Here is a 27,090-nt window from a genome sequence, read left to right on the forward strand (position 1 = left end):
TTCAACAACCTCATCAAACACACAAACTCGAAATTGACATGGGTGACGTAGACAACATCAAGGGAAACGTCAGAGATATGGCACCTCCTGTGCTTGAGGCTGCACTATATGACTGGGCACAACCCACAGCTGACAATCTGGCCATTGACATTGTTGTGCCCGCGATACAAGCTGAATCATTCCAGATCATGAACAACATGTTGCACTTGCTGCAAAACAAGGGACTATTTTCTGGGACACCAGCCGAAGATCCTCAGCAGCACTTGAAGAACTTCCTGTGGATTTGCAAAACTTAAAGGCAACCCAACGTAACTCCGGAAGCAATCAGGCTATTATTATTTCCATTCTTGGTGACAGGAGCTGCTCAGGTTTGGCTAAACTCACTCCCCATAAACTCTATAGAAACTTGGGATGAGTTAGTCAAGCAATTTCACATCAAATTCCACCCGCCCAACAAAACAGCTCACCAAATTGATGAGATCGTGAACTTTAAACAGAAACCAATGGAGACACTGCATGAGACATGGAGCCGGTTTAAAGGAATGTTGGTTATATGTCCATACTATGGTATTCCATATCAGATGTTGGGACAACGGTTTTACATGGGACTGTCAGATAGCATGAAAAACATTGTAGATGCCTCAGCTGGTGGGGCATTTTTGAGCAAAACTTGGAGAGAAGGTCAGAGTCTGCTTGACAAAATGGCTCAGAATTCGGGGTGGATAACGAGGAATGCACCTATCACTCCAGTGGTGCACTCAGTGCCTTTTGACCCATCAAATTCCATGGCTGAAAATGTGGCAACCCTCTTGACACAGATGAGCATACTCACCAAAAAGGTGGAGGAATCAGGGCAGAAACAGCAAGTGCACATTGTAGATACTACCAATGGGGGCTTGTACACATCTTGCATTAGTCAGCCAGTTGGTAATACTTGGAATGCAGAACATGATCATCATCAGCAGCACCCTGAAGACATGAACTATGTGTCAAACTATGGAGGCCAGAGACAGGGCAATCAGAACTGGGGTCAGCAAACTCAGCAGCCATACAGACCACCTCAGCCACAGTACAACACTGGAAGCATAGGAGGTATGAGACCTCCCAACAATATGGCACCTTATCCAAGGCCACAGGGGTACAACAATCAGCAGTAAGGGTATCCCCCACCTCAGCAACAACATGGTGGAAGGCAAGAAGATGGGTTCACTAGACTTGAAGCAATGATACAGCAGGTTATTGGGTCCAATGCAAAAATAAATGGAAAGGTAGATGCACATGATGCAGCAATCAAAAATATTGAAGTGCAATTGGTCTAAATTTCAATGTCTCTGAACAATCGTCCTCAGGGGATAGTACCTGCAGACACCCAGATTAATCCAAAAGATCAGGGCCCAAAGCAGCTGATGGCGGTGAGTCTCTGTAATGGCAGGGATATAGATGTAGAACAAGAGAGAGTTCGAGAAAATATACAGGCTGAGACATTCATTCCACTGCCCATTGAGATGGATGAGTCTACAATACTGACAGAGGTGACAAGAAAGTAGCTGAGCCAGTTGAAGAGCCAGTTGAAGAGCCAGTAGTTGAAATAGTAGCTGATAAAGAGAAGTCCCAAGTGATTGGGAAGAAGAGACCTCCTGCACCCTTTCCACAGAGGCTTGCCAAACATCAAAAGGAGGAGCAGTATAAAAAGTTCTTTGAAATGCTCAAACAAATCCAGGTAAATATTCCACTGATTGAAGCTTTAAAGGAGATGCCTGGGTACGCAAAAATGATGAAGGACTTGATGTCCCGAAAATTTGATTTTCAAGACTTGGCTACGATTACACTTACTCAGACCTGTAGTGCAGTGGTGATGAGACCTATTGCTGAAAAGCTATCTGATCCAGGTAGCTTTACAATTCCATGCACTATTGGGAATTTCGCCTTTGCTAAGGCGCTCTGTGATTTAGGGGCCAGCATTAATCTTATGCCCCTGTCTATCTATAAGAGGTTGGGCATTGGGAGAGCTAGACCCACCTCCATGTTGTTGCAGTTGGCCGACAGGACTGTGAAGCATCCATTCGGTATCCTTGATGATGTGCTTATTCAGGTGGGAAAATTTGTGTTCCCTGCAGATTTTGTGATCTTGGATTGCAAAGTGGATGAAGAGATTCCTATAATCTTAGGAAGACCATTCTTGGCCACGGGGAGAGCTTTGATTGACTGTGAGACCGGGGAGCTCAAAATGAGACTCAATGATGAGGAAATAACATTCAATGTGCAGAAGTCTATGAGGCGACCAAGTGAGTTCGCCAATTGCTCTCTTATTGATGCCGTGGATGTAATTGTAGAGTCTGATGATGAGGTGTTGACAATTGAGGACCCCCTTGCTGCATGTTTGATGAACTTAGATGAAGTGAATGGTGAGGATTTGGCGGAATGGGTGTTGGCATTGGAAGGTAGAGGGTTCTGGGAGAGAAATCTAGAGTTTGAGCCCTTGCACTTAGAAAAGAGAGACACTCCTCCAACTAAGCCATCCATTGAAGAACCACCAAAGCTGGAGTTAAAGCTATTGCCAGCCCACCTCAGGTATGAATTTCTGGGACCTGACTCCACATTACCTGTTATTATCTCATCTAGTTTATTAGATGTGCAGGTTCAAAAACTTTTATAGGTACTAAAGGAGTGTAAAACTGCCATAGGGTGGACCATGGCAGACATCAGGGGGATCAGCCCCGCCTACTGCATGCACAAGATTCTACTAGAAGAGGGGCAAAAACCTTCTAGGGAACACCAGAGGAGGCTGAACCCCAACATGAAGGAAGTGGTGAAGAAGAAGGTGATAAAGTGGTTGGATGCGGGAATTATTTTCCCAATCTCTGACAGCAGCTGGGTGAGCCCAGTGCAATGTGTTCCTAAAAAGGGTGGCATGACGGTTGTGACAAATGACAACAATGAATTGATCTCAACAAGAACCGTCACAGGCTGGAGAATTTGTATGGACTATCGAAAGTTGAATCTAGCCACCCGGAAAGACCACTTCCCACTTCCCTTCATTGATCAGATGTTGGACAGATTGGTAGGGAGGTCACACTTCTACCTTCTGGATGGGTACTCAGGGTACAATCAGATCTCCATTGCACCGGAGGACAGAGAGAAGACCTCCTTCACATGCCCGTATGGCATTTATGCCTTTAGACGGATGCCCTTTGGCCTATGCAACGCACCTGCCACATTCCAACGGTGAATGATGGCCATATTCACTGACATGGTTGAGGACATAATGGAGGTGTTCATGGATCACTTCTCAGTGGTGGGGAAATCATTTGATGAGTGCCTGATAAATCTGATGCGTGTGATGAAACGGTGCATCGAGACTAACTTGGTTCTGAACTGGGAGAAGTGCCATTTCATGGTACAAGAAGGCATAGTCTTGGGGCACCGGGTGTCAAGCAAGGGAATAGAGGTGGATCACACGAAAGTTGATGTAATAGCAAAGCTGCCTCCACCAACTTCAGTCAAAGCCATCAGAAGCTTCCTTGGACATGCCGGTTTTTACCGGAGGTTCATAAAAGACTTCTCCAAAATCGTCAACCCTCTCTGTAAGTTGTTAGAAAAAGATCACCCGTTTTTGTTTTCTGATGATTGCAGGGTAGCATTTGAGGAGTTGAAAAAGAGACTGGTCACAACACCCATCATTGTTGCCCCCAACTGGGAGCAACCGTTCGAACTAATGTGTGATGCCAGTGACTATGCAGTGGGAGCAGTGTTGGGCCAGCGGAAAGACAAACTGATGCACCCAACCTACTAGTAGAACGCTGAGTGGAGCCCAGTTGAACTACATTGTGACTGAAAAAGAGATGTTGGCTGTAGTGTTTGCATTTGACAAGTTTCGATCCTACCTGATAGGGTCCAAGGTAATTGTATATACTGACCATGCCGCTCTCAAGTACTTAATAGAAAAGAAAGAATCTAAGCCACGCCTGATTCGTTGGGTGTTGCTATTGCAAGAGTTCGATCTTGAGATTCGTAACCGTAAGGGCACTGAGAATCAAGTTGCTGATCATCTATCACGACTTGAGGGAGCTGAAAATGTAGTTGAGGTTGAGGAAATACTGGAAACTTTTCCAGACGAGCAGTTGCTCGCCACCACTCATTAGGAAGCACCATGGTATGCAGACTTTGCTAATTACCTGGCCAGTGGTATAGTTCCTCACGACCTTTCATCGGTCCAAAGGAAAAGATTTTTTCGTGAAAGCTGCCAGTATTACTGGGATAAACCTTATCTGTTTAGAATATGCCTTGATAATATGATCCGGAGATGCGTCCCCGAGATAGAGCAATTTTCTGTTTTGCAGGCTTGTCACGCATCGGCATATGGTGGACACTTTGGAGGGGTTAGGATAGCGGCAAAGGTGCTAGAGGCTGGATTCTTCTGGCCGACAGTGTTTAAAGATGCGCACCTATAGGTGAAGGGCTGCAATGAATGTCAACGGACCGGGAAAGAACATTTCCCGACACCACGAGATGCCCATGAACCCAATTCAAGAGGTGGAAGTGTTTGACGTCTGGGGGATTGACTTCATGGGTCCCTTCGTCAGCTCTTATGGCAATAAGTACATTATTGTTGCTGTACACGATGTGTCCAAATGGGTGGAAGCTGCGGCGTTACCCACCAATGATGCAAAAGTGGTGGTGGAATTTCTAAAGAAGAACATATTCACCCGCTTTGGGACACCACGAGCAATTATCAATGATGGAGGCACTCATTTCTGCAACGGGGCCTTTGAAAAGTTGCTTGCTAAGTACGATGTGCGCCATAAGGTGGCTACTCCTTACCACCCGCAAACTAGTGGACAGGTTGAAGTGTCCAATAGACAAATCAAGAGTGTGTTAACCAAAACTATGAACGCCACAAGAACTGATTGGGCAAGGAAGCTAGATGATGCACTCTGGGCTTACAGAACTGCCTTCAAAACTCCAATTGGTATGTCACCATACAAGTTAGTGTTTGGGAAGGCCTGCCACCTACCAGTGGAACTTGAACATAAAGCGTGGTGGGCATTGAAACAGCTGAACTTAGACATGGAAGCTGCGGGCACGTCAAGAGTCACTGAATTGCATGAGCTCGAGGAGTTCAGATATCTTGCTTTTGAGAGCACAAAATTGTACAAAGAGAGAATGAAGAGGCTGCACGACCAGAACATTGTTGAGAGAAATTTCAAACCCGGGGACATTGTATTTCTATACAACTCAAGACTATGTCTGTTCCCAGGTAAACGTAAGTCACGATGGTCTGGACTATTTCGAGTAGTTGAAGTTTTCCCTTCAGGAGCTGTTGAGATTGCCACAGAGAATGACTCTCGTACATTCAGAGTTAATGGTAAAAGATTGAAGCCATATGTGGGCATGAGCGAGAAAAAGGAAGTGTCTGAGCTGCACCTGACTGAACCACAGAGGTCGAGCGAGCCTTAAATGCGCTCATCCTGCGTCGTGTCGCGACGTTAAATTAGGTGTTGTGTGGGAGGCAACCCACGAAATTGTTGTAAGTGTAACACATTATATGAAAAACAAAATCAAAAAAATCAGACAACTGCCCAGACCGCGGTTCCACCGCGACCGCGGTCAAACCGCGCTTAGAGACACCCTCTGAACTTCGTTCACCGCGTTTCCACCGCGACCGCGGTAGAACTGCGGTGGGAGACCCCCTCTGAACTTCGTTCACCGCGTTTCCACCGCGTTTCCACCGCGACCGCGGTGGGAACCCCTCTCTGAACTTCGTCTACCGCAGTTCAACCGCGACCGCGGCAAAACCGCAGCAGACCCCGTCGGGCCCAGGTATGCAGAAATTTTCTAATTCACCTAACCCTGCACCCACCCCAAAACAATTATTCCCCCTCCCTATTCAGAAATAGAACGCCCCCCCAAAATAAAACCATAAAACCCTAATCCTCTCTTCTCTTTCTCTCTCAAATCCCTCCCTCACTATTGTTATCTTCTCCACACCTCCTCTCACCACAACCCACCCCTTCCAACCTTCATCAAGTAAATGTCCTCTTCTTTTTTATTTTATTTCTTCTTCTAATTAGTGTAATTTAGTCTAAATTAGTTTCGTTAAACCCTCGGTAGAAATAGTGTAGATTTTCTTTTAATTTTTGCTTCTTCTCTGCTTTTATTGTTGTATTTGCTTCTTGTGGATTTGTTTGGTGCTAAAATGGTTGGGTCTTTCTTATACATCAATTGTGGGGGTTGTTTAGATGATTTGGAGGCCTAGAAATAATTTTTGCGGTGTAGTTTGGTGGAGGGCCCTTTTTGGCCGAAAATTTGGGGCTTGTGGTGCTATTTTGAGGCATTTTGTGCCTATCCTAGGTTGTGGTGGTGTTGTATTTGGTGAATGGTGGTGTTATATTTAACGTGAATCACTTGAGGGAGTAAGTATGGGGTGTTGTATGCCAGAATTTGTAAGAAAGTTGTGGGGCCATTGTGGAGGTTGTAACCTGGAACTTACTAGTTGGGGGTTTGGCATAGTGTATGAATGGAATAAATGGGGGATATTATTTGGTGTCATCGGGTGGTGAAGTCTGAGTAACCATCTGGCTGGCGCATGTAGGATATATTTAATGGTTCTTTTGTATTCTTTGCAGGTCATATGGCTCGTAAGAAGCAAAAGAGATCGGCAGGCACGTCCCAACAACCTACATATGATGCCTCACGGTTCGAATCAGAATTGGCAGAGGACGACTTTTATGCCAAGGCCTCAAAGAGCTTCATCCCTGAGATTCTGATTGACAGGGCAGCCCTCCGTGCAGAAAAGAATGAGATGTATGAGGAAATCCGGTGGAGGGAAATGGAGTTCTTATTTGATGAACCTGAAATGGTGAACAGGATGCTTGTAAGAAAGTTCTACGCGAACTGCCCATCACATACATTGCGAGAGGTGACTGTGCGAGGCAAATGGGTAGATGTCTCAGTTGAAACTATTCAACAGGTGTTGCGGCTGCCCCGATTTACTGGTGACGTCGACTATTACCAGGATGCACCAGGAGTCACTTGGGATATTATGACTGATGCACTCTGTGCAGGGGGGAAACCAATCTGGATACGTGACCATATCACCCTGAATTCCAATTCATTCACCCATTTGGCTAAGTGTTGGCTCACTGTCATTTGCAGCTGGTTCTTGCCCTCAGGCAACACGACTGACGTGAACTTCCAAAGAGCCCTCTTGATGTGGTGCTTCGTCACAAAGAAAGATTTGATGAGGCAAGACTTATTGGTGATGAAATGATCATACGGTCCCCGCTGAGGTCAAAGGGATTCTACTTCCCCTCTCTGGTGACTACATTGTGCCTGCTGAAGAATGTCCCCACCAATCCTACTGATGGAGCGTTGCTCCCTAAAGCAGCTTTCAAAGCTTCGGTCATCAGAGTGGGCAGGAGTGCACGCACCACCATTCAGATCGATGATGAGGATGATGACCCAGTTCCCATGGCACCATCCAGGAGATCCTATGATAGTGCCGGACTCTCTCGGCGCCCCCATGCTGGGGCAGGCTTATCTAGATCACAGTCCACCCAGCCTATGTTGCGTACTATGGAGGAAGAGGTTGCGGATCTCCGCACCTCTGTGGAGGGCCTACACACGCGTATGGATGCCATGTCTCAGCGACAGGCCAGGTTTGAGAGCCGGTTTATGTCCTGGTTCCGTGATTTGGGGAGAGCTTGCCATGTGGACCCCAGCACCGTCTCCGACTTTGATTGAGGCTCAGGGAAGTCTTCTTACCTTTCTGCTCATTATTTTTGATATGACATGGGGACATGCCATAATTTCTAAGTGTGGGGTGGGAGACTTGCTCGGGTAATGTATTGTAGTGTATATAGACATGGTGTATGTTGTAGTATTTGATTGGTGTTGTTTTGTATAATTGACTGTACTCACATTAGAAGTAACTGACTTGGCCCAACGACGGACTCTTGTCGACGGATCTCTTGAGGGTCAAAGTTGGATTTAAAAAAAATGTAGAGGACTTTTCCTGAGGACGGACCACTTGGACAGTACTCTTGAGGGAAGTAGTCCATGTAGTTTCTTTATTTATTTTATTTTTTCTTTTTTAGGTAGTGCAGTAATTTTCCGTTGGTTTTTCTTTTGACCACAGTTCTTTTCCAAGGGCTTTTCTTGAACCGGGTTAGGTAGATTTTTCGTTTGTAGTTGTAGGACCAAAATAGGAGAAGGCTAGAATGCAACCCTTGATGTACACACCTGAGAATAACAAAAACGAACATGAGGGTGCGACGTCTAGGCTCGTTTGTAGACTCGTAAATCTATGCCTTAATTTTGCACATCTTTTCTTGCTTGAACGCTTGTATGAGTGTATTGATAAATTGATTCGGAATGAGTTACATGCCAAGTGTGTGTGAGCTATTACTTGTATTCTGTGCTTGCATGTGATACCTAGAACTTGCTCTGTGTGTTTGCAAAGCGAAATAGAAGTTGTTTGGTTTTAGAGATGATTGAGGCATTTCTTTGTGTAGCCTGTATATTTGTGAATCCACCTGTATATATTGCCATAGTTAACCCCTTTGAGCCTGAAGCCTGTTCTTTGATAACCCTATAATGACCTATATCCCTGTGTTTGAATAGTTTGACTGTTTGAACATGTACCTCCTAGAAGCACTTGAATTACTAAAGAACATATAAAAGTCAAAGTGTGGGGTGGTAAGGAAGTAGGAAAAAGGGGAATCAGGAAAGAAATACTTGAATGGTGCAATGGATTTGTAAAAGTCTAAAAAAAACAGTTGCACCTAAAGAAAAGTGGGGGTCACCTATGAACTAAAATGTGGAAGAACGAGTGGGTTGAGCATGGAAATTGAAATAAAAGGAAGTGTGTAGTAAAAGTGCTTAGGGAGGTTAGTCATTATATCCAAATATATCTTACCCGTCCCTTAGCCTACATTACAACCAAATAAAGACCTCTTGAGCTTTGACTGAATAGCTCGATTAGTAGAGTACTACACTAGGGGCAAGCTTATGGTGTGTCTGTGTGGCATGTGAATGTTCTTTGTTGAGAGTGAGTGAATTCTTCCTATCTTTGGTTCCTTGTTGCTTGAATTTTATGTGTGTGGAACTTCTCTCAGAATTATGATGCGAGGGTATGTGACTCAGGAAGAAAAAGTGAGTTTTCACCTCTGTTAGAGTAACTAGAGTGAGTATGAGTGTGTCATGGTGTTAGAGTCTTCATCTGAGGCGTGACTGTTGCACTGCTTAGGTTGTTCCTTCAAAAGTGTGGTTTAACTTGCTCGAGGACGAGCAAAGGTTTAAGTGTGGGGTGTTGATAATAGGTGAATTTAACTATAATTAGGCCCTAAATAACCACCTTCTTGTATAGTTTGGATGATAAAAGTGATAACAAAATGCTCTTATTAGTTTTTTTCATGCTTTGCAGGTTATATATGACCAGAGAAGGCTATGGAGTACTTTTGGGATCAAATATGGAGAAAAAGAGGCCGATCGTAAAATTCTGTCAAGTAAACCACGTGAAACAACTCAAGTCAGAACTGAAAGAGGACTGCCACGGTTCCACCGCGACCGCGGCAGAACCGCGGTAGAAGATGGTTGTAGATAAAGTGAGAATCAGAGAGAATGTTTGGCCACGGTTTGACCGCGACCGCGGCGGAGGCGGAGAACTTTAGGGACTAAAGTGCAAAACACGGGATTTTTAGCCCAAAGCCCTATTTTAAACATTAGACTTCGTCCAAGAGAGGCATGTATTGATTTAGAGAGTATTTTGGCAAGGAAAAACAATTGTGAGAGATCACCCAAAACATCTTTCTTCTTTTCTTTGATTTTTCTTGCAAGTTTTATGATGAATATTGTTTTACTTTGTTTACCCATAGTTATGAGTAGCTAAATCCTTTGTCTAAGGTTTTGATGGAACCTATTGGGGGATGAACTTCTTGTTTATGTGAATACAAATTGCTAGTCTCAATCTTTATTTGTTCAACTTTGTGCATGTTGTAGTTAATTGACAGGATCCTCAATTAGCTGTGCCTATTTAGTGTGCATAACTCGGGAGAGAGTGCATATTTAGGTTATTGTTGAACAACACCACTCCCAAAGTATAAGAGGGATCTATAACTGCGGGTTTAAAGGCGGGATTAGGGATAACGAAGCCTTGAGTGCAATCTAAAGTGAACCGTGTTAATTAGAGCTAGCTAGTGTATCTCGAGAGAGTGCATTGAGTATATTACTGTGATTACTCGGGAGAGATTTACGGTAAGATGAGCGTTCATGATTGATAGAGAGGTGTTGGTCAATTTGTATGAAGCATAAACAGAAGGGATTTCCATCAATAGGGGAAGTCATTACCTTAGCGTTTTCTCATTATTGTTTACAACCTTAGCATCCTTAGTTTACAGCTGTTTATTTACTTGCAATTTTAGTTATTGAAGACACCATCAACTGTGATTCAAACGTTTGGGGAAATTGGTTCTCAAGAGTTTAGTGGGTCTAAAGATAGTGATTGATAGGTTAACTCTCTGTGGATTCGACTCTGGGCAGAATACTCAGGTTATATTTGCAATGTCCGCAGGGTCCTTTTTATAAGGCATAGTTGGGTGTGATCAGTGGACAATTAAGAAATTAAAAGGTAAATTTGTAATGGAGAAGGCACTAAGCTGAATGCTTATTTAAAAGAGCTGAATAGACTGAAAACAGATAGATACACAAGAGAGTAAAAAAGGGAGATACAAAGAAAAATAACTCGGAAACTACTAAAAAAACTAGAAATTACTGTTTCATTGATTTCTATTTTCTGGTTTTCAATCTTGAATTGGCTAAAACCATATTTGATGTATCGAGGTTTGAAATGGTTTGAATTTGTTTTCTTTTTAAAAAATCCGGGTTGAAATCTATAATAAAGTTACTGTATCATTGAGTACTATAGGGGATTTCTGAATTTTCTCCTAGGTTGAACTAATTTATGGTTAGCTGACAGTGGAAATGATTTAAGATCGAGTCTGGTGGAGGTCTTTTGGTTCATTGCTTGGTTTGAAATCGTTTCTGGACTGTTTCACTTCATTTTCTAGGCTTGAAACTATTTTTCAAAATGTTGTTGTGCTACGAAGCTGCTAGCTAACTGACCCTGCAGTGTTTTTGGTTATATCTCGTTTTAGGTACACATTGTAAAGCTATTGATTGTTGAAATGTTGGATTTGAAGAATAAAAAATGAGAAAGAAGGATTTGAAAGTCACATTTCAACTGTCCTTTATTCCATTCTGTCTTACTTTAGATTTCTACTTGAGCATGCTATACTGTTTAGATAATCTGTATGTTAAGTAGATAACTTCACTTGTAATTGAATCGGGACTGTTGTAAGACCGAATAAATAGTTTTGGTATCCACACGTGTGGAAGTAGTCTGATAATTGTAATTGGTCTTGCTGAAATTAGTATTAAGTCATTCTTTGGTTTGGCATTAGTTTAGTCGTATTCAATTGCTCATGTGTTCACCAATAAGTTTGGCTGAATGTGTTCTTGGATTTTGAAGCATTGCAATTGTGATTAAAAGGAAAAAAGGTCCACAATATTGATAGCTACTGCATATTTCTTAAATAATTATTGGATTTCATTCAATTTTCTCATGTCTCCTTAGTTAGTCATCATGTGTAGTAATTCATCATCGTTGTTGTGTTTCATTTTATCTTTGGACTCGAATCTGTTTAAGTGTAACGGCTTAGGGCTGTTGGGATTTTGAAGTGAATCATTTGATGAGCCAATGATCTTAAGGGTCAAGTAAAGTACTGAAGAATCATGTTGTAGTTATGAGCATGTTTTCGGTTAATTTTAATGCTAAATTGTCCATTTGGAAATCCTTGAGGTTTGGTTTAGCTTAATTTGTTTCGAATCTGAGGGAATATGTAACATGCATTGTTGGATTTGATGTTGATATCCCGTTTGATTTTCCAATACGGAATGTATGCTAGGAGATTCGAACTTGAGGTTCATTCACGTATCCTCTTGGTTCCTCAAAGATACGGACCACATTTTGGGCCTGAGCAGTGGGATCATTTTAAATTAAAAGGAGGTCCATCGGCTTTAGACAACCTCTTAATTTGAGGATCTGGATCTGGGCGTCAATTTGGAGAGTATGTTACAGTTTTGTTTAAGTCACCTTCAATTATCATAGTCAGTGGAGGTAAGTCATATTATTAACACCAATAGTTTATGGCTCCCCAACTTTAGTTTGAAAATCCTTTTAAATGGAATTGAGATGCGCCGCACCAAATATAATTCCAAATGTGTGGTCCTCACTTAATTATATCCCTTAAAATTCTTAGAATTTGAGGCGTGTCATTTAGCAAATTTCCATGGCCCTTGCAAAATTAAAAATGCGTAATTACTTTAGGCGCACTATTTAATAATTTACCTTCCTAAACTCGGTTGCGCATTTATGTGACCCAAATTCAAGTCTCAACAGCGTTAGATAAAATGTGTTGCGAACTGCGGGTGCATTTATGTGACGTGGTTCAAAACGCATTTTATGTGACGTTAAAATCTTCCTAAAAATTAATTAATTAAAAGTGGTTTAAAGTTAAAAATGTGCATAGGTTTAAAAGTGTACTAAAATCAGATAATAAGCCAATTATAACAGTTGAGCGACCGTGCTAGAACTACGGAATCCGAGAATGCCTAACACCTTTTCCCGGGTTAACAGTATTTCTTACCCGGATTTCTGTGTTCGCGGACTGTAATACAGAGCCAATCTTTTCCTCGATTCGGGATTTAAAACGGTGACTTGTCACACCATAAAATTATCCAAGTGGCGACTCTGAATTTAATAAATAAGTAATCCCGTTTCGATTGTCACTTTAATTGAAAAAACTCCCTTATCCCCTTGCCAGAGGTGTAGGAAAAAGGAGGTGTGACAAAGACCAATTTCTAAACATGCTTCACAAAGGCAATAAATAATTCAGATTAGGATAAGTTATGTGAGATCAATCATGAGTCAGCATGCACATTAGTTATCAATAAATACTAACAAAGAGGATACGGCATGGTGGGCACAGGATCAAGTAAATAACATGACAACAGACTTAGCAACAAACTAATGAGTCTACATGATGAATCAATGTCAAAACACAATTAATATTAAATAGCAGTCTTAAGTTACACACAATTAAACAGGTTTCATTAATTAATTCACTGAGTTTAAATATGTCTAAAACACATAGAGCAATGAGTCTAATAACAGTAGCATATTGAACAAGTGATGCAGTAGGGAAGTTTCAATAACTTACTAGTTCAGATGAAACAGAAAGAAGTTTAATGATACAACAATGATCATCAACAACAGCAAATAATGGAAGATTTCTGGCCTTGGCTTCCAGCCGGCCAGGAATCAAAGCAGAATAGAATAACAGTATAGTATATAGTTTTAGTAGTGAGAAATACTCGAGTTCTAAGTCTTGTTTAAAGGGAAAAGGGGAGGGGTTTAAATAGCATTAGACTAGAGCACATAAACATAGAAGTAATCAATCAACTAATTAAGGGAAGGAAACTCAGAACATTATTTAAGGTAAGCCAAAAGTAACAGTACATGCACGCATAAAACACAGGGATTTTAACAATGTAATTTAGGGAAACAAACAGCTCTAGGGAATCAAGGACTCGTAGGTTTAGGGTAACAATTAATGGCGAGAGTCCTAAAACAGATAGACGGAATCAATTAAGGAAAACAAAAATGAAATAAAGAATTGAAACCCTAATTTTTAGGATAAGTAAAATTAGTCAGAAATAATCAAAGGAAAATCAAAATAAAATGCACATAGACAGATATACGAAACATTAAAGAAAAATGTTCAACAGAAATAAGAAACATAACATATCTGAAAAGATCTGAGCCCTAATTTTAGGGCAAATAAAACTAGTTAGAAATATCAACAAAAATCATAATAAAATGAACATAGATAGATATACAGAAATATTAAATAAAATAGAAAAACTATAATAGATCTTGAAAAGATCTGAACCCTAACTTTGGTTTAAATGAAGAATCGAACCAAATCTCAGAGATTCATACCATAAAGAGACGAAGAATGAAAATTGATGAAAAAGCAGTAAAGGTTCGAACCAGATTTGGTCCGGAATAAGGGAAATCAGCTTGCCTTGTTAGGAAAGTAATTATATTATGCCATAAACGAGTAGCCAATAGTGAGAAAAGATCAATAAGGTAAGAAAATCCCCGATTGATTCCATATCTGGTTGGAATCGAAAGGGATTAGGGGTGACGGCGCTAGGGTTTCAGAGGAGAGAAAAGGAGTGTTTGAGGGTGGCGGGTTTAAAGGAATGAGGGGTTAGGGTTAGGATAGGTTTTAATGAAAGGGGGGAGGTGAATGGGGGCCGTTAATCTCTTTTGGGTCAGGTATGGAAGTGGGTTACCGGTTGGATATTGGGTTAGGGATCATTTGGCTTGGGCTGGTGTATTTCAAGTAATTGGGCTAGGTTTGGTCCGAAAATGCTTTAAAAATGGGTTGTTATTTAAATACCCAATTTTAATTGATAAATAATTTGTAAAAAAAGATAAATAAGTAAATAAAATATTATTTACGCATAAAACAAGTAAAAATAGTTATAAAGGTATAAAAGGATTATTTTGGCATAATTAAAGTAATTAAAAGTACATAGAGGCTATTATTGCAAATATATAATTTTGGCCTTAAAAAATGCAAATGCAATTGTGATAAATATGTTTAAAATATTTAAAATATAATATGGATATAAATGGTGAAATTGGATGATAAAATCACTGTAAAATAATTTGTGGTGTGATTAATGAGTATGTATATAATAAAATATAGGAATAAATTGACTTAAAACCTTTTAAAATTATAAAATATTATGAAAAATGCTTGTATAAGTCTAAAAATCAAGTGATGATGTATATGCACTATTTTGGAAGTATATATATATATAACATGAGGAAAAATTGGGTATCAACAAATTCCACAAGTATTATTAGATACTTTTTATATTCAGTTTTCCGTTTTAATTTTTTCAGAGTTGATAGTATATAATATAGATATATTATATACGATGTATTAAAATAGTAATATACAAGTTCATATTATATGTATAATATTAATACAACAATAATATACTCAATGTATATAATATTATACGATAAATATACGAAAGACTAAATCATAAAATTAATTCTATGCCCAAAATACATCATATATCACTATGCATATCTAAATAGTTATATATAATATGTATATATCAGTTAAATATGTTGTATATAATATTATAATAATATACAAATTATATAATATAAATAATATTTATACAACTAGAATATACACCAAATATTATATATATTATTTATACAATTATTTTATACTATATAACTTATACTTATTATTTTTAGGAGTATAAAAGGAATCAAATACAACAAAAAATAAACATGTAAAGAAAACCTCTCATCACGTTCCCATATTTCAAAATAATCGTTTTTGTTCATGTCGGGGCGATCTACCACAGAAGCTATCCATCTTATTAGGAGGATGGTGGAACAATACAGGGATAGGAAGAAGGATCTCCACATGGTGTTTATTGATCTGGAGAAAGCGTACGATAGGGTTCCTAGGGAGGTCTTATGGAGCTGCTTAGAGGATAAAGGGGTCCCGGTTGACTATATTAGGGTGATTAAAGACATGTATGCTGGAGCTAAGACTCGGGTTAGGACAGTAGGAGGCGACTCTGAACACTTTCCAGTTATTACGGGGTTGCACCAAGGGTCTGCGCTCAGCCCATTCCTATTTGCCCTGGTGATGGATGCACTGACTCATCATATTCAAGGGGAGGTGCCATGGTGCATGCTATTTGCTGATGACATTATTCTAATTGACGAGACACGAGGCGGCGTCAACGAGAGGCTAGAGATTTGGAGACATGCTCTTGAGTCTAAAGGTTTCAAGTTGAGCAGGACGAAGACGGAATACCTCGAGTGCAAATTTGGAGTTGAGCCGACGGAAGCGGGAGTTGAAGTGAGGCTTGACTCTCAAGTCATTCCCAAGAGGGGTAGTTTCAAGTACCTTGGATCGGTTATTCAGGGGATCGGGGAGATTGACGAGGATGTCACACACCGTATAGGGGTGGGGTGGATGAAGTGGAGGTTAGCGTCGGGAGTCTTGTGTGACAAGAAAGTGCCACCGTTACTAAAAGGTAAGTTTTATAGAGCAGTGGTTAGGCCTGCCATGTTATATGGAACTGAATGTTGGCCGGTAAAGAACTCACACATCCAGAAGATGAAAGTAGCAGAGATGAGGATGTTGAGGTGGATGTGCGGGCATACAAGGATGGATAAGATTAGGAATGAAGATATTCGAGAGAAGGTGGGCGTGGCCCCCATGGAGGACAAGATGCGGGAAGTAAGACTCAGATGGTTCGGGCACATTCAGAGGAGGAGCACTGATGCACCGGTGAGGAGGTGTGAGCGACTGGCTGTAGTGGGCACGCGGAGAGGTAGAGGGCGACCTAAGAAGTATTGGGGAGAGGTGATCAGACAGGACATGGCGCGACTTAGGATTACTGAGGACATGGCCCTTGACAGGGAATTATGGAGGTCGAGCATTAAGGTTGTAGGTTAGGGGAAAGTTGTGAATATTTCTACAGCACAATAGAGTGAGACTAGCCAGTTAGGAGTTAGACTAAGAATGTCATTGGTCGTCTGTTGATGCAGGGCTTTACCTGCTAGTTTTTACTATACCAGCCATCTATTTCGTATTTCGTATTCTGTATTTCATATCTCTTATATTGATGTTATTTTATTATGCGTTTTTATGGTACTAATATATCGTCTCTTGTTACTTTCTTGAGCCGAGGGTCTCCTGGAAACAGTCTCTCTACCCTTCGGGGTAGGGGTAAGGTCTGCGTACATATTACCCTCCCCAGACCCCACTTATGGAATTATACTGGGTCGTTGTTGTTGTTGTTGTTGTTCATTTAAAAAGGATAAATTAAAAGGGAAAAACCAAAAAGAAAAAGTAGTAAAATATAAAAAGGCAATAGGAAATGAAGAATAATGTGGTCTAAAGGTTGTGCAATCTTTATCCCTATAAATCAGCAAAATGCAGTAACTTATCGCATTAATTACCTTTTAGCATTTTTGGGACTCCACTAAGAATAAGCAACGGAACATGGAAAGGATTGAGAGGTCCATTAATTAATTGATTATGTTTTATTCCCTCCGATCCATAATAAGTGATCAATTTATTTTTTTATTTTGATCCAAAATAAGTATTAATTTATATAATCAAGAAAAAATTTGATTTATTTTTCCAAAATTACCCTTATATACGTATCCCTAAAAAGTCTTTTACTCCTCATATTAAATTATGCTGCAACATTTAATTAATGGTAGTTTATTCACACTATCTATTTTTGTCTAGAATTTAGTATTTCCTTAATATGTGTACCCAAAGCAAATTGGCCACTTATTGTGGACCGGAGGGAGTAGTTAATTAGCTGACAATTTTATTAATTACTTACTCCTGCTAAGTTTCTGAATTCTTTTCTAAATATTGACTAATTGGGTTTTTTTCCGAGAGAAATTTGGCAGGAATATGATAGGAGAAAAGATCTTCAGTCCTTCTTATGGAAGTATGTATGTCCAAAAGGACAAAATGGATTTCGTAGGCCGTCTTAGCTCAGCGGTAGAGCGCGTGGCTTTTAACCACGTGGTCGTGGGTTCGATCCCCACAGACGGCGCATTCTACTGTCCTTTTACGTATTGTGTTTCTCTGTCTCTGATAAGTAGTGTGATTATCTTTTGAAAAATAAATAAATCTGCAGACGTAGAGACGCTTATCGGAATTGAACCAAATAATAATAATCAAGGGTGGTGGCAGATCGAAATTTTCCGCCAATAATTCAGCATTTGTTGCAAATTTGGCTCTAATCTTCAAGTCAAATTCAGCAACCGGCACTACAAACAAAGTGGAATGCTAGCCTACTTCTTTGTCATAAAGTGATTATTGTCTGCCTAATATTTGGCTACATGCGTCATTTCATATTTTGAATTGAATCTTCAGAGACATTTATTCCAAATTGGATGCCCTACCACCTTACATTCCCTATTTTCTCATTTCCTCGAAAGACAGTAACCAAAGCTTATCTTGACTATCTTTCCAAGATTTTAATAATTTACTGATTCAGTACATCTTTTAGGACAAAATCCAAACATCAAAATACATATACTTCCCTAGATTTTCGACATGTACACCTGCTTGTCATGTTCCAACTTCCATATAAGTACGTACAGAAGTCCGAGTCTACGTACGTAACAAGCAATGTAGTTCGTTGGTATTGTTTCTTGGTAGATTAAAATAAACGGATAACTTTCTTGAATAGCATACATGACCAAGACTTGGTGAAACAATTAGCCAGTGAAATGAAACTAAAGGTGCGAGGCTACGGACTTCAGCAATGGTAGCCACTGCTATTTAAATCTGAGAATCTACCTCTTTGTAACTTGAGATTTGAGTAGCTCAATTCGGTCGAGCCTGTAGGCGTGGTGTTCCCTTTATAATACTAGTTGGATTGGCAAAATGATAGGCAATTTACTATGGGGAAGACCATATTAAATGTTAGAGTTCAATCATGTCTGACAATCAGTAACATCAAATTCATATTCGGGGGAAAAGTTCGGTGAATTGCAACTCTTGACAAACCAAATTAAGGCCACAAGCCTACTATTCATATTCTGCATGCAGAGGCATATATATCACAATCCATTACGTCAAAGTATATTACATAATAGTAACTTATAACCTATAGAGGATTCCGTCAAAATATAATTCAGCTTCCTCTTATGGAAGACCAAAGATGAATTGGATTTGCTAGACGACATATAAATATCATGACTATTATAAGTTTAATCTTCTGACTTCAATCGTTAAGAAAATACAGGAAGGCCAAATATTTGGATAACCCTTTAAACTTGGCACCAACCTTTAGTTAAACACTTTAACTATCCAAGTGACTAGATAAACACCTCTTGTTGGCATAAGTGTGTCTCGCAGACACCCCGTGCTGACATGGCTATTAAAGGAGCTAACTATAAAATAACATGACTATTAATTACAAGTTTAATCTTATGACTTCCATCGTTGAGAATAAACAGAAAATAGTATGCTCTATGTGTCATTCATGTTAAGCTATAGAAGATCATCATCTTCCTCTCTATTAGGTTGTTGTATTTGCTGTAAATTGGTATATATTCTCTAGACAGATTAGCACTTCAGCCCAATAGACATGTCATTAGTTCATCTCAAGAGTAAAAGTTCCCTATTCTGTGCATTTGCAAATTAAGTTCCACATTCAACTTTGACAATGAATGTAGATATAGACAAGTAGCACAAATGAACTTTTCGTTCATCCTTAGTTGGCCAATGTTGTGTTAATCTTGATCTACAACCCTTAATAAAAATGGTTTAAGTTAATTAGATACTAGTCATCTTGAGATCTATGTATTCCGAACGCCTTTAAGCACATACATGTATGCTGCAGAAAATAAGTTTTAAGTAAATGGGTGCATCCGTGCATGAACAAACACTTCAACAGAGCCACAACAGTTCATTTGAATAAAAGAAATTTATTTTCATATACAAGATCACACTTGCTGATCAGATCCAGACAACCCCAGCAGAAATTACAAACAAATGACAAATTGACAAACAAAAGAACAATACAACAGAAATGAAAAGGATATTCCCCCTATGGCACATTGAAAGATACCAAGTGTTGGCAGCTAACAAATGGCATCAAGAATCACTGAGACAACAGACAGCCCAGCTAACTTCCCCCAGCGGATCTTCACAATACATTTTCAGGTTTCTTTACCCTAACTATGAGGAAAAGAGACCCTACCACCTTCACATGACTTCACCAAAAATAAGAAGTTGGCGTTATTTGTCTTCTGACTTCTATTATAGGTTTTGCTTTGTAAATTTTATTTATTACTACTCTTGATCATTCTTAAGTGGAAGCTACTTGTTGGAGCACCGGTGTACAGCTTCAAATACAAGGTGGGGAATTGGATTGTCTTCCCCTCATTAGGAGGATGCCTTTGTGACATCTTTGGTAGATCTATTGTATTTCATGTGGCTCTTAACCAGCTGCCCAGCTGAGATAGCTGACATGAGGGATAACTCCCCAGCAAGAACAGAACCAGCAACTATTGTGGCCAAGAGTCTTGCATTTGACCCTGGTACCTCTCTGTTGGCACCTTTCACTCCCAATAAGTTCAAGCAAGCTGACTGAGAAGCAAGCTGAGTTCCACCTCCAACAGTACCAACCTGTATCCCATTAAATACACAATAAATATAACAAGAAATTGAAAGATTCCAGAGAAACACTTTAAATTGAACTGAGGACTGTTCACATGTATGGACCTATGTAATGTTTTCTCTTTTGCATAAAACTCATTAGTTTTGATGATTTAGAAAGAAGGACGAAAACAGAATCAGAAATTTGTATTAAGAAAATATTAATCACATACCTCAATGGAAGGCATTGTAACAGAAACATGGAGGTCCTTGCCATCATTTATAGCCTCCATCATAGTGATACAATGAGAGCTCTCTATGTTCTGAGCTGGGTCCTGACCAGTTGCTATATACACAGCTGAGACGATATTGCTGGCGTGGGCATTGAAACCACCAAGTGCACCAGCCATCGCAGAGCCAGTAAGATTTTTAAGCATGTTCAGCTCCACAAGAGCAGCAACCTCAGTTTTAAGAACTTTCTTCACCACCTCTTCCGTGATAATTGCCTCACAAACTACAGACTTTCCTCTCCCCTCAATCCAGTTAACTGCTGCTGGCTTCTTGTCCGAGCAAAAGTTCCCTGTCACAGTTATAGATAACTTCAATTAGACAAACATCTCCATTTCGGTGGGAACAAAAGCGGGTAAAATATTTTCGTGATATTCTTAGGTATTAAAGATCACAATAATGTCAAGTTTTTAACCTGTATGGAAACATTATTTTTCCTTTTTGGTGGAAAATGTTTTTCAGAAAGAAAAAAACATTTTCTTCGGAGAGAATATTTACTACAATTCAAGAAACCAAACGCTAGATAAGAAAACATTTTCCACCCGTGCGAAACACACATTCACAAGAACCAGATAAATTCCATTAGCATTTAACAGAGACCATACACAGCAGAAAAATAAAGTGGAACACGTGTTTCATGCAGTGAATATACAGCTTTTTTCATGGATTTAATTTACTATAATCATATGAAAAGATATAATTAAGCTAGCAGTGGGTGTAAAATACGTGGGATATCTTTAATGAAAAACTAAATGGTAGGTGGAATACCAGATATGCCGATGACATCCATGTCGGGATATTCATTCTGGAGGTAATCAAGAACATTTTGTACACCTTTTGACACCATGTTCATTCCCATTGCATCACCAGTGCTACACACAAATCTCATGTATAGATTCTTTCCCGCAATTGCGCATTGAATCCTTTGTAATCTGGCAAATCTGCTTGACCTGCAATATCCAATTCAAACGCAAATATTACATAATCATACAACACAATATTCAAATGCACACTGAGAAATATAGTAAACAGCATGCACTCACTGGTTGAAAACAGCAGCAAGTGTCTCAAATTTGACAGGATCTTCAACAAAGAACTTCAACTCCGCCGCCCTTTTGGCAGTGCCAAACCTGACACAAGGTGCTCTGGTCATCCCATCGCGGAGCAACACGCTAGTGGCACCGCCAGAAGCATAGATAGCCTTGCAACCCCTGTTGGTGCTAGCCACTAAACATCCTTCAGTGGTTGCCATTGGTACCGAATACTCTCTCCCGTCGAGCAACAACGGCCCGGCTATTCCAACGGGTATCTGCACGTAACCGATTGGCATCTCACAGCACTGCCCAAGAATGGATTCATAATCAAATCCCTCCAGAGGGAGCCCTTCTAGAGACTTCCCCGTAATCCTCTGCAACGCCTCTTTACGAATGGAAGCAGCTCTCTTACAATCACCGAGTTTCGATTCCAAAGAGTACGACGGCATTTTCCCCTGCACCACGGATTTAATGATCTCCTCGTCTTCCTCAGACGCTGCTGGTGTAACCAAGGGCGCAGGTTTTTCGGACATAGCTGCGACCTTGGAAGGTTGCGGTGGTACCATTGGGACAATTTGTAGAGCAGGTGGTGGTGGAACAGCAGTGCAGCCAAGAGTAGTTGCAGGTCCACGACGACTATCTTCTTCCAAGAGAAATTGCTCATCGTTTTCATCCTCAACATCCCAACATTCATCATTATTATCCCTGGAAACGAACGACTGAACAAACCCGATCCCGAAGAACCCCAGAAGATAAATCACGGAAGCAATCAATGAAGCAATGGCAACTAATTCAGAAAAAGTAACCACGTGGAGAGGAGTGGAGTTCCTGATTTTCTCACGCCACCTGCTGAGAAGATAATACATAACGGAGAAAAACATGGTGAAAAACAACCCATTTGTGAGGTACAAAGGGAGTGGGAGGGCATCGGAGGCAATGAGAAGGGAGTTGTCCTGTTCTTGTTGTTGTTTGTGGGGTTTGAGAGGTTTTTCGCCGGCGGCAAATTCTTTGGTTGGATATGCAGGCTTCTCAGATCTCCGGCGAACGTCCATTTTCACCGGTAAGATTGCCGCCGGCCGGGAAGTGAAGGGAGAGAAAAGAGGAAGAGGGGAACTGTGGGATTGTTGTGTGTGATTTGAGAAGTATTGTTTGAGTGATGGAGGAATGAATGTGAGGAAAAGCGAAGAAGTAGGAAATGTATTTATAGAGAAAACCGGTTGCCGCGCTGGACTTTTGGGCCACACGTACCGGGTGCTTCCCCCTCCTTTCTCTTTAGGTTTCAAACATTAAAAAAATGTCTTTAAATTTGAATTATCTTCTAAGGTGATCAATTATACTTTGGTGAAATTATATTTAAGAAAAAAAATACTTCTTTTTTAAAAACAGTTTTATATAGTCAAGTTGACTTATGTGTTTGGGTAGAGATGTAAGGATTGTTTGGTAAATATGTGATAAGATAATAATCTTGAGATAAAGTTTGGGACATGTTTGGTTTGAAGTATTAGCTAATATCGGAACAACTTTTACGCTAACAGCTTGTTTGGGTGGTTGTTACTGTATCGTATTGTTACTTTAAATACAATGTTTGTTTTGATTGTTACTTAAATTTATTATATCGTATCGTTAAATCCGTTGTTACGTAACGACAAAATCTGTCACTTTATGTAACGACCGATTTGGTGTGGCCGCGTCGTTACCTTGTCTTTTTCTCTTATCTTGCCCTTCATTATTATTAAATAATTTTAGTTTATCCTTTACCATACCTTTTTTATATATTAATTCTACTATGTAGCATAATTTTTCTTTATAATATTGCAAGTTTATTCTTCATATTGACAATGCATTATATCATAAAACGATGGCAAATGATATATTCTAACCAAATATTGTATTAATCAAACGATACAGTACAATACAATACAATACAATACAATACAATACAATACAATACAATATGATACATTATGAAACGATACGTAACAACCATCCAAGCAAGAATTATCACATATAAAAGGTGGAATAACTAATCCCATGAAATATCCTACCTCGGGAGATATCGTGAGATACCCCACTATTATATTCAGAATTTAAATTTGAACTATAGTACACGAGCTATAATTTCACACACTGAGAAAATTTTAGCTTTTATACACTAACACTATAATATTTCGTATCATTAGGTTAAAAATATATACAATAACGTATAAGTGTCTATAATATGTTTAATTTAGTAAACTAGAAAATAAGATAAATAACATGTTATGTAATAGGTAAAAATTCACTGACAAGTGTAAACAAGTTTAATTATTTGTCTATATAAGTTGAATCGTAATGAGAACAATATTAAGAGAGATAGAGCGATAATTATTACTACCTTGGTTTTATTTTGTACTGCGGTTTTTTCTATTTTAAGAGAGATAAAAAAAATTGCACATGTCAAAGAGAAATTAAATGTGTCATGATATTTTATGGTAATATAAAAAACAAAAGCATGTCACTAAAAATAAATAAAAAAAATTAAGATTAAATTTTTTTAAATTATAAATAGGTATATATCATGCTTTCTAAGCAGACTAACAATTGCAAAAAAAATCAAATAAAATAGATCGAGGAATTACAAAATAGTGAATTTATCTCTTTAGCTTTTACTTTTAAATATTATAAAATTGTTTAAAAAAACATTTTTTAGAAACTAGCAAACTTAACTTGTTTTCGAAACTATTTTCTTAAAAAAATTCAAAACTATTTAAATGCAAATATTAATATACACTGACAATATAAAGAATTTATATACTGCTAGTGTAATTTCATTTGTTGTAACAGATTCTCGGACTTGTTTTTCTAATTATTAGCTCCACTTATTATTAACTTAAATTTATAATTATTTTTTAGGTCTTCTAATAGCATAGTGAATAATTTACACCGTGAATATATTAAAACTGAACTCTATAAAAATATAGCTAGAGCATGATGGGTACATTTATATATATATATATATATATATATATATATATAGCATGATGGGTACATTTATTGGAATATGATATATATATCCAAATAGGGTAGCATAGGTATATCTGAAGTCCTGAAGGCGTACACAAGTTTTCTCATGAGTATACATTAGTCCAAATAGGAGAGCAATTGAAAAGAACAGAAGAGGTATCTTGGCGCCCTACTTTGAGAAAAGTTGAATTATTATTAAGCAAAAATCCAATGTACCTGTCCTTGTTTTTCTTTTAGCATTATATTCCCACCCTTATTTTTAATTAATTTGTGAAAGTTGAACAGACTTGACTTTTGATTTTATCACGTTGATCTGCAATTTGGTGTTTGATAGTCAATTTATATATCCCAATATAAACTATGTAATACGTATTAAAGGGAAAAAAATAGTGAAAAATTATTTAAATGCAGTTTTCTCATTTTTATTGGGGCAATATTGGAAAATAGTTAAGTTTGCGCTCCCACAATAGATCAATGTTTTGAATTAGTGGACACGATCTTTCTGCACTTAATCAGAGGTCTCTGTTCCAATTCTGATATTAAAAAAATAATTTTTCCTTTAATAAATTTTAGGTGAGGTCACTATTAAAAAAAATTAGGTTTTAGCGACGGACAATATCTGTTGCTAAACAGAAAATTCGTTGCTAATCTCATTTAGCGACGGATTAGCGATGTATTATCAACAGATTCTGCTAGCTACGAGCATTTTAGCGATAGATTAGCGACGACGTTTATAGCTAATTCCAGTTTTTTTAGTGGGTAAATCTGAATTCGTTAGTACCCAAAAGCTTATCGAATACCGAAAGAAACGAAAAAAAATCTATGCTTAAAAAGCGAAATAAAAATAAAATTAAGGCTACAACGGGATCAACAGTGGGAATATAGGAACCTATTTTTTCCTTGTAGAAACTTTTCCTCTTGTTTCGAGTTTCTTCTTCATTTAGTCTTTTCTTTTTATATCGTGGAATCATAAAATAGACCAGTTCATTAGAACTTAGAAGTTGAATTGCAAACGACAAAAAACATTTATTTTGGTTCTGCATTATTTAGGACCAATTAACTATGTGCTATTGGCTAAGCACTTGTCATCAATAGTTCATCGCCATTGTTTCTTGAACCGTTTTGATATAATAAAATGTATATAATAAGTTACTTTAATTACTCTAGTTTTATGCTTAGATAACCAACTCTGTTATCAAAGACAAAGAAACACAATGCTGAAACAATTGTAACAGCTCCTGCGCCGCACCCCTTAAAATTTAATGAATAATTTTTTTAATTATCAACTTTGATCACGATTTTGCTAATCTATCCAACAATAATCTTGAATCAGGCCGTGCATAAAAAAGGGTGAGAAAAAAACTTTCTATTCAAAGTAAATGCTTCATAAAAATAAATATTTTCATAGATCCAATCCCAAATCTTTCTTTTCATTTCTTCAAAAAAATCAGCGCTATTAAAACTTGAGTTACTCTCTTCGTTTCAATTTATATGAATATATTTTTTTAATCCATTCCAAAAAATAAACTCTTTCTAAATTTAGAAATAATTTAACTTAAATTTTCTACTATACACTTAATGAGCCGTTTTTAGAGCAACAAATATGCTACTAGTCCTGTGTGGAAACACAAAATTAGGAAGAAAATAAAAATAAAAACTGTTAGAAGGAAAAACTGGAACAAAAAACAGTAGACAATAAGAAATATTCTGAGTCCACAATTTTTTTGTGCGTCCTTAAGGAATTTTAACCCCCTCACATGTTGTCAAGGTAATGGATTAAATCCTCCCAGGATAAAACGGAATAAACCTTCCTGCAACAGTGGCAATACAAACTGCAGGATACCAATGAACTCAAAGAACGGAGCAAAATCACACTTAGGAATTTGAGAGAGAGAGACTGCGAATTAGGATGCAGTGTATTCAGAAAGAAAGAAGTTCTGGAGTGTTTTTCGTATATAGAAAATGGAGCCTTGCCTCAAAATTTATAGGCAATTATCAGAAGAGGTGTCTTGAAAAGGTGCCTTGTCAGAAGAATATGTTGCATGCCGCGGTTCTACCGCGGTCAGAGAGGCTCTCTGAATCTGCCTGCCGCGGTTCCACCGCGATCGCGGCCATAGAGACCCTCTGAATCTTCAGCAGGATTCTAGCGTATTTTCAGCAGTGATTTGGCATTTAATTAATTATTAAATAATTAAATAAATTTTGTCCAAAAAATAATCTTATCGATCATTTGACAAATCCAAATCCAAATCCAAAGCCAAAGCCGAGTCGAGCGAGCGAGCGACGACGACGACGCGAGGGTTCATTCTCTTCAACTCCTTTTAAGAGCTTTAAGAAGTGATTCTATATATAAGCACACAAATATGGTTGTCCCTCACCAATGAGGGACAAAGTGCAAGACAAAAGTTCACTTCTTCAAATTTTTCATTTTCCCTCCATTTTATTTCCTTCCATTTCCA

At 38.7% G+C, this 27,090-nt stretch overlaps 2 protein-coding genes and 1 non-coding gene across 3 annotated transcripts; 2 read left to right on the forward strand and 1 right to left on the reverse strand.

The window, feature by feature from the left end:
- Positions 1-503: 503 nt before the first annotated feature.
- On the forward strand, positions 504-2,656 carry LOC138885907 (uncharacterized). The gene is made up of 2 exons (XM_070166906.1): positions 504-1,138; positions 1,531-2,656. The coding sequence occupies exons 1-2, from the start codon at positions 504-506 to the stop codon at positions 2,654-2,656; spliced, it is 1,761 nt and encodes a 586-aa protein (XP_070023007.1).
- Positions 2,657-17,676: 15,020 nt separating this feature from the next.
- Positions 17,677-17,748, forward strand: TRNAK-UUU (transfer RNA lysine (anticodon UUU)). Its single transcript has one exon. It is a non-coding gene; the product is annotated as a tRNA-Lys (tRNA).
- A 1,869-nt stretch (positions 17,749-19,617) lies between these two features.
- LOC138886542 (3-hydroxy-3-methylglutaryl-coenzyme A reductase-like) lies at positions 19,618-22,809 on the reverse strand. The gene is made up of 4 exons (XM_070168297.1): positions 21,638-22,809; positions 21,363-21,544; positions 20,540-20,886; positions 19,618-20,336 (listed from the first exon to the last, which is right to left on the reverse strand). The coding sequence occupies exons 1-4, from the start codon at positions 22,678-22,680 to the stop codon at positions 20,094-20,096; spliced, it is 1,815 nt and encodes a 604-aa protein (XP_070024398.1). The 5' UTR covers positions 22,681-22,809; the 3' UTR covers positions 19,618-20,093.
- Between the last annotated feature and the right edge of the window lie 4,281 nt (positions 22,810-27,090).

The sequence above is a fragment of the Nicotiana sylvestris genome, chromosome 2 (genome assembly GCF_000393655.2).
Source record: "Nicotiana sylvestris chromosome 2, ASM39365v2, whole genome shotgun sequence".
NCBI lineage: Eukaryota > Viridiplantae > Streptophyta > Magnoliopsida > Solanales > Solanaceae > Nicotiana > Nicotiana sylvestris.

Excerpts from the sequence above, each read along its gene's own strand:
- LOC138885907 (XM_070166906.1), top strand. The coding sequence starts at position 504 with ATGGAGACACTGCATGAGACATGGAGCCGGTTTAAAGGAATGTTGGTT. Across the intron at positions 1,139-1,530 it reads CCTTATCCAAGGCCACAGGG|AGGTGACAAGAAAGTAGCTG; the intron begins GTACAACAATCA and ends CAATACTGACAG.
- LOC138886542 (XM_070168297.1), bottom strand. The coding sequence starts at position 22,680 with ATGGACGTTCGCCGGAGATCTGAGAAGCCTGCATATCCAACCAAAGAA. Across the intron at positions 21,545-21,637 it reads CTTGCTGCTGTTTTCAACCA|GTCAAGCAGATTTGCCAGAT; the intron begins GTGAGTGCATGC and ends TGGATATTGCAG. Across the intron at positions 20,887-21,362 it reads GGATGTCATCGGCATATCTG|GGAACTTTTGCTCGGACAAG; the intron begins GTATTCCACCTA and ends TAACTGTGACAG.